The sequence below is a fragment of the Moschus berezovskii genome, chromosome 6 (assembly GCF_049115385.1).
Source record: "Moschus berezovskii isolate FMDL1 chromosome 6, NW_MosBer_1.0, whole genome shotgun sequence".
In the NCBI taxonomy this organism is placed as follows: Eukaryota; Metazoa; Chordata; class Mammalia; order Artiodactyla; family Moschidae; genus Moschus; species Moschus berezovskii.
Window position 1 is genome coordinate 46,461,664 of NC_142465.1, and position 13,005 is coordinate 46,474,668.

The window sequence follows — 13,005 nt, forward strand, 5'->3', positions numbered from 1 at the left end:
AGACACTCAGCACCTGAGGTTTTTACTGGGTACTAGTCAATGGCAAGCCACTCCAGTACTCTTGCCTAGAAAATCCCATGGATGGAGGAGCCTGGTAGGCTGCAGTGCGTGGGGTCGCTAAGGGTCGGACTCGACTGAGCGACTTCACTTTCACTTTTCACACATTGGAGAAGGAAATGGCAACCCACTCCAGTGTTCTTGCCTGGAGAATCCCAGGGACGGGGGAGCCTGGTGGGCTTCCGTCTGTGGGGTCACACAGAGTCGGACACGACTGAAGTGACTTAGCAGCAGCAGCAGTCACATACTTTCCTTTTGTATAGTAGTACCAGAATTCCAGATTCTGGAAGGAAAGCAGGAATTCTCAGCATAAGCCATATTGTTTGCACAAATATTCTAGGTGTAATGAACTATATTAGTTAACTGGTGACTAGAGAAATTCTGAGAGCTAAGTTTCCAGACAACAAAGTCCAACTTTGCAAGAACGCCTTTCTAAGGATAGTAGTCTTGGGCTGCTGTTGTTACCCAGTCCAGACTCCCTCTGATCACTGCACAATGAACCAATTAACTAAGATTGAGATGTTGAGGCAAGAAATACGACTTTACTCAGAAATCTGGCTGACTGAGAAGAGGCAGACTAATGTCTCAAAATAATTGTCTTATCAGGATCTGGATGCCAGGTTCTTTTATAGAACAGAAATGGGGAGAGGTGAGGAAATGAAGTAAAAAGGCCATTAACCTTGCAAACATCACTTGGAATGGCCAGTCTTGAGGAGGGGATATGTTAATTTCTTGCTTTCTATAGTCATCCACAGGTGGACAGGATCCTGAATAAAGGCATTTTGGTTTAACATTCAAGCAGAGGGGCAGGGTTCCCTGAGGCAGGCCATTATGTAGGGACAGTATACCTTTAGTGAACAAAATCAACAGTAAGCAAAGGTTAAGGTAAAAGAAACAGATCTAATGTGGAGTCATAATTGACTCTTCCCTGCAACACTATGTCAACTCTTCTCCATATGTATTTATATTAATATAAGACTTTAATAATAACTGTTTGGTTAGCTTCTAGTGACGTGAGATTACGCAACTATGTACCGATATGGATGACTTTAAGACATTTTGGAGTTTTAAATCTCACTGCTTTTAGCTTTAATGCTTAGTGATGAGAAAAGAAGCTGACACTTGGCTGGAATTATGTTCTTAAGAGGTGAAAGTAGAGCAGTGAGATGGTGGCATATCCTGCTGCCCAGATCAGATGGCCATAGTGCCACAGATAAAGCTCAGTCCTGAAGAGGTGTGTGATTTGGTGAATGTCTCGGTGAAGGGCTCTACCTTCTGCTAGGTTAGTTATGCCAAACTGTAATCATCTCTAAATAAAGCATACATGCATATGCAGGAGCTAAGTAATTTTTACTAAGCACTTATATGATTTTTGATATTCTAACTGGTTTCATCATTCCCTACAAGATAATTACTAGTCAATCTTTGCTTTTATGTATGGGGAAATAAAGACTAGATTTGTCATTTCTTTCCATTTTCTATGTTATTAACTAATTCAGTTACATTAGCGCTCAATATCCTGTCTGTGAAGCACATCCTCCAGCTTCTAAGTATGGGCTTTGAGATACAAATTGCCTCAAGACCACCATTTTCCTCATTTCAGAAAGTAAACTCCCTTTTTGTGGGTCCTATTAGATGGGCTCCATTTTAGATAATGCTATCATTTATTACTGAATTTCTATCCAGTTGTCTGCTAAACAGGGAGGAAGAATGGGAGCATCTGAGAAAGGAATTAAGAATATGATTTATGAGCATAATACACCTGTATGATATAAAAGTAAAAGTTAAAAATAGATTAATCCTACATATTTTAATTAACATATATCATTGAAAATATTGCCTTTAGTTTTGTGATATGGCTTTATAATAAATTGTATAAGTTTTGGAAATTTGCACCTGTGTTAGGGGCTCACTGACATTTTAAATAACTTACTTTAAGTGAATGTTTTATTTACTGACTTTCTGCTAGTTTTATATGTTTGCCTTTTCCTCTCTTTTCATCAGTGTGCTACTGTTCTGAAATAGCAGTGGTTTGTTTGTATTTATTTATAAAACTATCGCATGGAAACCTATAGTTTTAGGCTTTTATGTACATGTGAATGAGCTGCATGCTGATGTGTAACTTCTGAATACCTTCACAAACACATACTCTCGTTCTATTTGAAAACAAAAATAAAAATAGAAGAAAATCTATAAGTACATTGTAATACTGATAAAATACAACATATATGTTTACACTTATGTATTTTTTGATGTTGCCTCAGTCTACTGAGCTTGTGCAGCATTTACTTTAATCTTTCATGTTTTACTCAATGGTTTATCATACATGGAATAAATGGATGGTGTGGGATAAATACATACTCTGAAAATATATTCAAATAATTACACATACTTAGATAAATACATGATCTCATTTCCATACTGTGAATGCTGTTCTTCTTTATTTTATCATTCAACTCATGGTTTTCCTATCTTGAACACATTTTTCTCATCCTAGGACATATAATAAAAAGAGTTTCTTAGAATTTTTTTTACATTTCTATTTTGACTCAGTTACTGAAACCAAAGTGCCCATGTTGAGAGACCTCAGACTGATGGTCTATTATAAACCATAATAAACTGATGGTTTATTATAGTATAGGCATTACAGTCATTCAAAGTGTGACATGGATAATACTTACATTTTGGACTTTTTTTTTTAGAAAATGTAGAGGACAGCACTGATGAGGATGTACCTTTAAACAGCCCAGGATCAGAAGGAAGGTAAGAGAACCTTTAGAAACTTAATAAGTTGACTTGTTTCTATAATATTTTTAATACTTTTATCTTGTTGAATCAATTAATATAGAACAAATAATTTTAGATTTTATGGCTAAGTGAAGAACAGTAGAAATAGTAATATGAAAGGCAAACTGAGTAATGCTTAACCGTCAAAATTTTAAAATAAAATACTGAGATATTTAAGGAAGGAAAATGAACTATGATTAGTTTATTTTAAATATTGTCTTTCTGTGTTTTCCATAGGCTTATAAAATTTTTTTCCATACTTAAACTCATTATTAACCAACTCTTAATAATTTAAAACTTATAGTTTTCTATATTGTTTCATTTTATTCATATGATTAATTATTTATTTGCACACAGCTCACTGTCTTCAGACCTTATGAAGCTTTGTGGTGAAGTGAAACCAAAAAGCAAGGTAAGAATAGAAAATACCAGGTAAACATTTTTTCTGATGTTCTTTATTATCACTATTAAAGGCATAGGCCTTGGGCGAAGATTCCATGATAGAAATTTAGTTCTTTATCATATTCTCCCTTGAAAAGAATTTATATTGACAAATTTCTCCTTGGTGAAACTTGTTATTTACTGTATTCTTGTACTTTTTCTGCTAGGTAAGATATGATTATGGAGAATAATGCTTAAAATAGAATAACAGGAGATTTTTGAAATTTTAACATTCTAATATGTTCCTAAGTTTCTTATTTATTTTAACATATTTTGAGATGGTTTGAATAGACCAACTCTTAATCATCATATTGTATTAAGAATTGAGACTATAATGCATATTTGTAAAGCTTAAAAAAATAAAGTATACATGCTGTTACATGTGTGAGAAACAACATGGTATATTTCAGATTGCGTGTTGGTAGCATTTGATACTAGATGAGTTAACTATCTATTTTAAGATGTTTGAAAACAGAGAATTCTTGCAGTGCTTAGTAAATATTTGTTGGATGAATGGATGAAATTGAGACCTGAAAGAATAGTACTGTACTAATGCACAGGATGGATATAAGGCCCACAGTGGTTCGCCCGGTAATATAGATAAATAATTTGGCTAGATATAAGATAATTAACAGGAATCATTATGATTACCTAAGGTGGACATGGCCCATCTAAAGCAAATAGGCATCACTAACTAATGCTTATTTTTGCCATCATGGAATATGGGCCTAAGACTACCAGATCCTCAACTCTTTCATGAGTAGCTTTAAATATAGATTTTAATGGAGAATTTCCTTCTCTTTAAAATATTGAGCTAGCCAATTGAAAAACATCTCCAAGCTTTATGTATGGTCCTTGAGCTACCAGTTTGGTGACATGTGGTTTGAGTTTGATTGTTCTAAGTGACCAGAAATTACCCAATCTCAAAGAAAATATTCTAGTATAGTTTGGATTGAGTCTTAACGTGGAGGAGAGAATATCTTAAAGTAACGGTCTTTCAGGCTCTGTGAAATCCAGGGAGAGATGTGAAGTGGTAACCTGAAGGTCATCTCCTTAAAAACCACTGTGATTATGAATCCCCATGAAAATGATTCAGTTGGCAGTAGGGGAAACTGATACAATGAAAAGCTGGCCTGCAGCGCTTCCTTTTTCAAAAAGTTTTCTGGTAATATCTATCACTCCTTTGAAACTGCATGGATGCCTAGTGTTAGTTGCTCAGTCATGTCTGATTCTATGCGACCCCATGGACTGTAGCCTTCCAGGCTTCTCTGTCCATGAAATTCTCCAGGCAAGAACAGTGGAGTGGGTAGCCATTTCCTTCTCTTTCTGACTCAGAGATCAAACCCCGGTCTCCCACATTGCAGGCAGATTCTTTACTGTCTGAGCCACCAGGGAAGCCTGTAGATGCTTAAAAGGATCTAATATTTATTTTCACTCATTGAAGAAATGAAATTGATTATATATCTTAAATACACTTGTACCATCACTACATTAAATGCAAGACACATCAGGTTGAATAAAACAGGGTGTCTACCGTTTAGGGGTTTATAACCTGGTAAACACTTTGATTATCTTTTAATATATTAGTGATAATAGCCAGCTCTAAGTATTAACAACAAAGGAGTCTCTGTTTTTTTAGGAGTATGGAAGGGAGTGCTTAAATAAATAAAGTAACCTTTACCTGCCTTACCATGCTGCCAATAACTGGTATAGACTGGTGTTGGATATCCATCAGGGAGATTAAACAGCCAGTTAGGGCATCAGGGGAGCAGGGTCATAAAAATGGAGAAACAGATGTAAAAATTGGTATGTAAAATTTAAATTTATATATTATATAATATATATTAAAATGTATATTAAATAAGTCATCCAAGCCTGGGAAAGATCAGAATTTAATTGAATGCCACTGCAACAGTCTTTTGGTTTAATTTCTTTATTCCTTCTTTTCTTTTTTTTTTTCTAAAATGATATATTGAGAAAGCTGGCCATTAGTATCAGAATAGCATAATAATATTGGAGGCAGATTGTCTGGTTTTGAATCTGACTTTGCCACTTACTAGCTGTTTGACTTTGGGCTGTTAGCTATCCTGTGCTTTAGTTCTCATTTTGTGAATTGGGATAATAATAGTATATACTAATAGAATAAATTATTTAGAATTTCTGGCATACAATAAGTATAATACAAACATTGGCTATTATTATGACCTCTAAATTTCTCAGCTGGCTGTTATCTCTGGCTTGTCACTATCTTACATGTTGTGTTTGACACACTTGCTAGGAAAGACACGCTGAATGTTTTACCTATTTCAAACTAATATTAAATCTCTATTGCCTAATCATCTTCTCTGCAGAAGTTTGCATATGATTGCTTTTCCTTCCATTCTCTGACTAGGCTCGAAGGAGAACCACCACTCAAATGGAATTGCTGTATGCAGATAGCAGTGAACTAGCCTCAGACACTAGTACAGGAGATGCCTCCTTGCCTGGCCCTCTTACACCTGTTGCAGAAGGGCAAGAGATTGGAATGAATACAGAGACAAGTACTTCTGCTAGGGAAAAAGAGCTCCCTCCCCAGTCTGGCTTCCCTTCTAAGATAGGCAGCATGTAAGTCTGGCCCAGCTACACTAACTTCCTTTCTTTTGCCTTTTCTTTAAAAAAAAAAAAAAAATGCATGTTACTAATTTCTTATTTCTATTTTTAAAAATTTATGTAAATAAGATCTCTAGTTTTCAAAGTAATTTCTGTTAGGTGTTTTATCCCCTAATTTTTGCACATTCAAAATAATTTAAATGAGATGTTCTTGGTTGAATTGCTTTGTCTGATATTTAACTTTCAGAGTCTTTCTTAAAGATTATAGTTTTTATAAAGGCTGAGTTATAAATTACAGGCAAAATTTATTTAGAAACACCTAAATTAAAGTTATAACTATAAAACCACTATATAAACAGAAGCTTTAAAAGACTCTTAAATTTGCTCTTAATTATGTTAAACCCTAGTTCTAAGAGCCTGGTCAGGATAATAAACCTTGGCTGAAACTCTTAAAGAAAAGTACGAGTACCAGTTAAAAACAATACATTTTGAAGTTTCCTAACTCTTTCCCTTGAAGTACATTGCATGTCTGGGATGAGTGTACACACAAAGTGTGAATACTGCATTATTAAAGATGTGAAGGAGGGACTGTTTCTTCTTTCCTCTGTGATAATCTTAACAAAAAAATTCCTGTCAAAACAAATCTTATTTAGAAATTTTTTATTATTATCTTGAGAACAAAGATTTCCCTACACAGGCCAGCATGTGTTTGTGTATATGTCTTTTCTTAGTTATATTAAAATTATATCAATCGTTCACTTGGCAAACATTTTTAATGCCTTATTTCAAACTAATTCTCACATATGATCTTGCAAATGATCTATTGAATGAACGCATCACTTCATTGAGAAATATTGCCAAAAAGTGGTAAACACTATATGACTCTGTAAATAACGAAATACAACAAACTCCCCACCCCAACCTGAATATCTGTTTCCCATAACTTTTTTATCCTATGAAGGTATTTTCATTGTCTTCCATTCAGTAAGCCCATCTGCTACCTTTAGTTCCAAAATTAATGATGACAGAACTATCCTGCATGTGCTTGAGGTGACTTATGTAATTAATAATTGGATTTGCTATTAGAGATTGCTAACCAGTATAGCTTATGGCTTCAGTGCTTTTTTGATAACAGTAGAAAAAATGCTTTTGGTGAAGGTAGTGATATAGAACTGAGAACAGATTTTAGAGACTACTATGTGTTCAGCATTTAGTCTATCAGATGAATAGAGACTTTTGGAACTTCAAGACTAAATCTATGACCTGGATTCCAGAATGCAGGTAATACCTCCTTGTTACCTTTTTTTTTTCTCCCGTTTTAAAAATGTATCATTCATGACAGGTTGTAGAAAATATCTTTTAGACACTGTCTCTTCACATGATTTATTATCAAGTTTTCATAAATTAAGATGCTTGTATAGTTCTATATAAATTTAACAGTTGGTCATATGCTTGGTACAGTAACTCTTATAACTCATTAGTATATGACTTCTATTGCATGAAGTAAAATGATTTACTCAAGTGGGCCATATGATTTAAATAATGCAGAACTTCTAAAATATGTTTTCCTCTAATTAAAAAAATCAGGCACATAAAGTTTAATTATATTTAGTTTTCACTTTCAAATAGGAATCATTGTAAGCCCGTTCTAGGGATCCCACTTGCTAATTTTTTTTTTTTTTTTACTAATATAACCAGTCAAAGATAGCAAAAGTTAATTTTTTTCAATTAAAATTCATTACCACTATGCACAGAAATCGTAGTCTTAAATTATTAATTACATACTACTCAACATTTAAAGTCTATAATAAAACAAAAGTATTTTTAGTACTAAAATTTATATACCTAATGCTTAAATACTAGTTAACTAAAATAATTGTGGGTTCTTCGTGATTACCTGTAGTATTCTTTTGTGAGTGTGTAAATATTAATTCATTAAATCTCATTGTTTCTCATACTCTGATATTCTAATATTTTTGTTATTGCAAAACTGTAAAGACAATTTTCCCTCAATTGAAGCAATTTAATCAAACTTATACACTTATGTTTTTAAACACTTGTATTTAAAGTAAAAAATATTATTTTAGCTATTTGGCAATATAGCATTGATGTTTACATTCAAAGATAATGGTTATGTATATTTGACAAGATTACCAATTTAAAAATTAAAATATACTGTTGTCAAGATCCCATTAATTAAAAATAATTCATGATATTTTCCTATCCTAGTTCTGTTTCATTTCCAAATAATCTTTCTCAAATTCCAGGTGTTACTCTATTAAAAATTGAATATCTGCCAAATTATGTATATTTATTTAAAATCAGATAATTGAAGAATCTTCTCTCTTAGTTCCAGGCAGTCATCCATGTCAGAAAAAAAGCTACCAGAGCCTTCCCCTGTAACAAGGAGAAAGGCATATGAGAAAGCAGAAAAATCAAAGGCAAAGGAACAAAAACAGTAAGCTATTCATGCTCTTTATCTAGTAGATTGTGTGAAATGTCTGATGCCTTTAGATGCTAAGGGACAATGGTGAAATTATTTTCCATATTCAGGCTTACTCTGGGATTGTGACTTGGTCTTATAGAAAATTTTGAAATTAATTTGACTGTTATTTGATAAAACTGACATTGACTTCACCTCCTTAAAGTGATTAACAGAAATCTAGTATTAGAAGATATGTGCCATTGTGCCATTTTATTTCTGTTCGTTTATGTTTAAATTGATAACGATCATCATTTTTTTTGTTAAACTAGTTTAATAGCTATTTGTATGTTTTGTAAGGGTTAGCTTACTTAACAGTACACAGTATAATCTGATGATCCACTTACCTGGACATTTGTCAATCACAATAACACAACAGACAGAAAGTTTTAAATGGGTTAGAACCACTATCACCTTTCTACTCTGTGGCATAGTGAGAGGTCCCTTAGGCCACCTCAGGAGCTACATATGGCAGGTAGATTCCTGACATGGTCTTGAGTAGGAATATCAATGCTAATTTATATTTAAGTATTGGTAAAGCAAATTTTTTTATTATAAAAATAAGCTTTCATATGTTTTCTGTACCTGTGAAGATGATCTTGTACCGTCTTCCTCCCTTGTACCAACATGCACACTCTCTACTTTGACCACTGGTTTAGCTGACTCGAATATCATGGAAATTACTCTTCTAATTAACCTTCTTCCTGTATTTAGAGATGGAATTTACCTGTTTCTACTGAATTGAATGTCATAATTATAAGCAGGAGGTAGGGGATGGGACAAATATGTAATTTAAAAATAAATGAATAAATCAGCTGAATAGACAAATTCTTCTTAAACTCTCAGGGTTTGTTTTCCCATCTGTAAAGTGAACAACTTGGTCTCAGCTCTCAAATTGTATCATTTTAAATTTGATTTGCTTTATTTATACTGACTTTAGATTTTAGCTGACATTTTCTGTAGTGCCATCTTGTGTCCAAATGTGACAAAATTCAGTGGAAAAAAATTTCAGTGAAATTGTTTGGAGTACATTTTATCTTATATAAAAGGAAGAGAGGATGAAAGGAAGGAATTCTATAATGAAAAGCTTTTTTTAAAAAATAAAAGCATGTTTCTTATAACATTTCTAACAAATTAAAGCCAATTAAAGCCACCTATGTAATGTTCTTTTTTTCTTGTAGCTCAGATTCTGGAACCTCAGAGGCTAGTCTTTCACCTCCTCCTTCCCCACCAAGCCGGCCCCGTAATGAGCTGAATGTTTTTAATCGTCTTACTGTTTCTCAGGGAAACACATCAGTTCAGCAGGATAAGTAAGTCATCATGTAAAAGAGCCCCAATTATTCATTATAATATTCTGAACCTTTCAGTATAGTCTGCAGAAAACATTTAGCCTCTCTCTGTGTGGGAGATGGAGTCTGACTTTTAAACTCTTCCCATATTTAATGTATTTTTCCAATGGAAAATGAGCCATATAGACAAAATTAGAGAAATTTATTTTCCTGCTGAACATTATTCCCTGCTATGGATTTGCATAGCTGTACTTCCATGCTTGTCTTGCCTTTTTTTTTTTTTTTTACAAGTAAATTAGAATTGAAAATCTTTGAGATCACTTGAAGTTTAAATTTCTTGAGATTCTTCAGCTTTATTGAGCCCATAAAAGCCTCTAACCCAGATAGCCTGCCCTGAAAAGAGGCAAATTATTTTACTTTTGGTGCATTTATCATCTTTTAAAACCATTGTCATATGTGTATGGGTAAAAGAGTACTTTGATGGGTGGATGATAGAACTCTGGGTTGTTGGAGAAGAGAAGTTGGAGAGGGATGGAAAATATAATTTTCATTAAATTTGAAGTGAAAAAATATTCCCACATTGAGCCAGAATCTCTTTTGCAAGAATTTCCTACTAACAGTGTTGCTGTAAGGTATTTATTAACTGACTTCTCTGCTTTGAGTTTGAATGATAACATTGTGGATAATATACCTACTTGATATTCAGTATCCCACACCAGTTCTTTGTTTTTTTATGCTATAATCTCCCTGTATATAATATCAGTTTCTCAAATTTATAAGGTATTGTTTAAGATCCGTCTGACATGTTTGCTTCCACTGCTGCTGCTAAGTCGCTTCAATCGTGTCCGACTCTGTGCGACCCCATAGACGGTAGCCCACCAGGCTACCCTGTCCCTGGGATTCTCCAGGCAAGAACACTGGAGTGGGTTGCCATTTCCCTTTCCAATGAATGAAAGTGAAAAGTGAAAGTGAAGTCACTCAGTCGTGTTCGACTCCTAGAGACCCCATGGACTGCAGCCTACCAGGCTCCTCCGCCCATGGGATTTTCCAGGCAAGAGTACTGGAGTGGGTTTCCATTGCCTTCTCCGCATGTTTAGATCATGCTAAATGGCTCTATGTACATCAGCACATCATCATTTTGAAAGATTGTTTAATCTACTTAATTTATGAATACACTTTTATTAGATTTTAATATAGTTTTAGCAGTAGATAGACATGTCCTTTAAAATGATCTAGATAGGTTTTTTAAAAAAGTATTTAAAAGAGAAAATTGTTATATCCTATCTCTTATTTAATTGAGAAAGAGTAAAACATTAAGAATATCTTTAGGAAGTCCATTTTCACTAGCAGTATGAAGAATTACTAAATTTTGTCTCCCTTGGATTCACAGTCATAAAATTTTTGTGTCAGTCTTTTGATAATCTTGATGATCTAATCATAGTTCCATATTTTCTGAAATTGTTTATGAGTTACCAATCATTTGACTCTGTTGTCGTGTCTATAAAGTAAAATTTAGAATAACTGACCACACTTTCAAAAATTTCACCTACCTTTTGAATCACTTTCTTTGGGCTCCTTTTTGAGACTAGCATATTTTACCAGGTAGAATTAGGTCCTACACATTGTTTCTGATTACATAATATGCCAGCATTCACTTTGTCTCCATTCTTCCCAAGTATTAGAATGACTAAAAAGTTTGTTTGGGAATTTTTCATAAGACATTATGGAAAGCCCAAATCAACTTGTTGCTCAACCCAAGATATTATATAATAATACAAGTTAAATAGATTTTCATAGTAACTAGACTTATTGTCAGTCCTGGAGGTTTCAGGTTAAGGCTGATGAGAGTAGCTCATCTATTTTTAAAATTCCAGTAAAACCTCCTAACTATTCCTAAGGGACTGCCTAGTCAGAAGAACTCCTAGTTTTTGAGATGAATTAAAATCCAAGGTTATTAAATTTTGAATGATTTGCTTTCCATGTATACATATGATGTATTTGTGCAACTTCCATATGAAGAGTCTAAATATAAAGTAATTATCAAGAGGAATAAAATTCATTAATGACTATTGAGACATAAAAAGTTTTCTAGTACTAGTCAAATTAGAGTCTTGAGGTGATGTATTTCACTAGCTTGATGCTATTCCTCTTCAGGGCCTTATTTTAGAAAGTGAGAGTAGATTAGGTTATGTGGATCAGTAATAGAAAGTTTCCCCCCAAAAAAAATTTTGGAAGAAAACATAAGCATAAAATTTTAACTAATTTGGCTATCAATGAATTTGCTGACAGTTTATGCAAATAGAAAAGGAATGCACTGTAAAGGAAATGTATTTCTGTTATTCATAGTACTGAATCTGTTCAGTCTCAGTGTCTTTACCTGTTGACATCTGTTTTCTTCTCCTCATAATTCTAACTCTTTCACTGTAGGTCTGATGAAAGTGATTCCTCTCTGTCGGAGGTACACAGGTACTTTCTATCTTTCCTACGTTCTGGCATTTCATTGATGTTCTAAAATGCCTTCCAAGAAACTTTAAACAAGTCTCATTTTTGTTGCACTCATAACTTGTAAGCCATATAAATGCACTAATATTTTTAAAAATTAATTTTAATATACTTTTGTGAGGTCATAGCTTTCAAGGTAATGGCAAACTTTTTAAATATAATAGTATAAAACTTGTGCCATTTGTATTCTGTCTATAATTTAAAACTTTTATAATTAAGTTTTATGAAAATTAATGTCAAAGTTTGCTCTTCATCAGACATTTTTTTTCCACCTCAAAGTGTAGGAAGTGAATAAGGTATTTTTTCATGTTGATTTATTGATTTTAAATAAAACTTTATGGCAGGCTCTGTGATTTTAAAACAAAAGGTGTGCTAGGGGACAAAAGTATACTGTGATACATAAAATATAGAAAGTAAAGAATTTTTTAAACATAATATTTTAAGCATTTTAGATGCTGTTTTTAAAATAATGTTGCATTTTTTCATGTTATGGATTTTTAGGACCCTTAATTTCTCTTTTTTTTCCTTTCATTTCCTGTCCTTACTAATCAATTTGTCTCCTTTCTCTTTGCACTACTTTCCCATGTTTCATGACCATTTTCCTGATCATCAGTAGATCCTCCAGAAGGTAGGCAGGGGAAGGGAGAGGAAATTAATATCATTCACAGTATTACAAGACTTTACTAGTTTTTCATGGACCAAAAAGCATTTTTTTCTCTTTCACATCAGATCTGTTGTATAAGTTTGCAATATTAAACTTGAGTTATATATTTCATAATGTGAATAGATTTTTAATAGAGAAAGAAATACCTTTGACTTATGTTTCCAATTTTTATATTTTTTCTATTAATATTATCT

The 13,005-nt window shown here is 33.2% G+C and overlaps 1 protein-coding gene across 13 annotated transcripts in view; it reads left to right on the forward strand.

Annotated features, from left to right (window-relative positions):
- The window catches only part of KIF21A (kinesin family member 21A), a 188,409-nt gene that overhangs the window by 153,506 nt on the left and 21,898 nt on the right, over positions 1-13,005 (forward strand). For 4 of the 13 annotated variants that reach the window (XM_055396517.2, XM_055396519.2, XM_055396521.2 and 1 more), the window contains 7 exons: positions 2,760-2,820; positions 3,202-3,256; positions 5,678-5,889; positions 8,225-8,332; positions 9,538-9,666; positions 12,073-12,111; positions 12,761-12,775. In XM_055396517.2, the coding sequence (XP_055252492.2) occupies positions 2,760-2,820; positions 3,202-3,256; positions 5,678-5,889; positions 8,225-8,332; positions 9,538-9,666; positions 12,073-12,111; positions 12,761-12,775 (619 nt within the window). The remainder of the gene's footprint in view (positions 1-2,759; positions 2,821-3,201; positions 3,257-5,677; positions 5,890-8,224; positions 8,333-9,537; positions 9,667-12,072; positions 12,112-12,760; positions 12,776-13,005) is intronic. The other 9 variants (XM_055396522.2, XM_055396528.2, XM_055396524.2 and 6 more) reach the window with 5 other exon arrangements.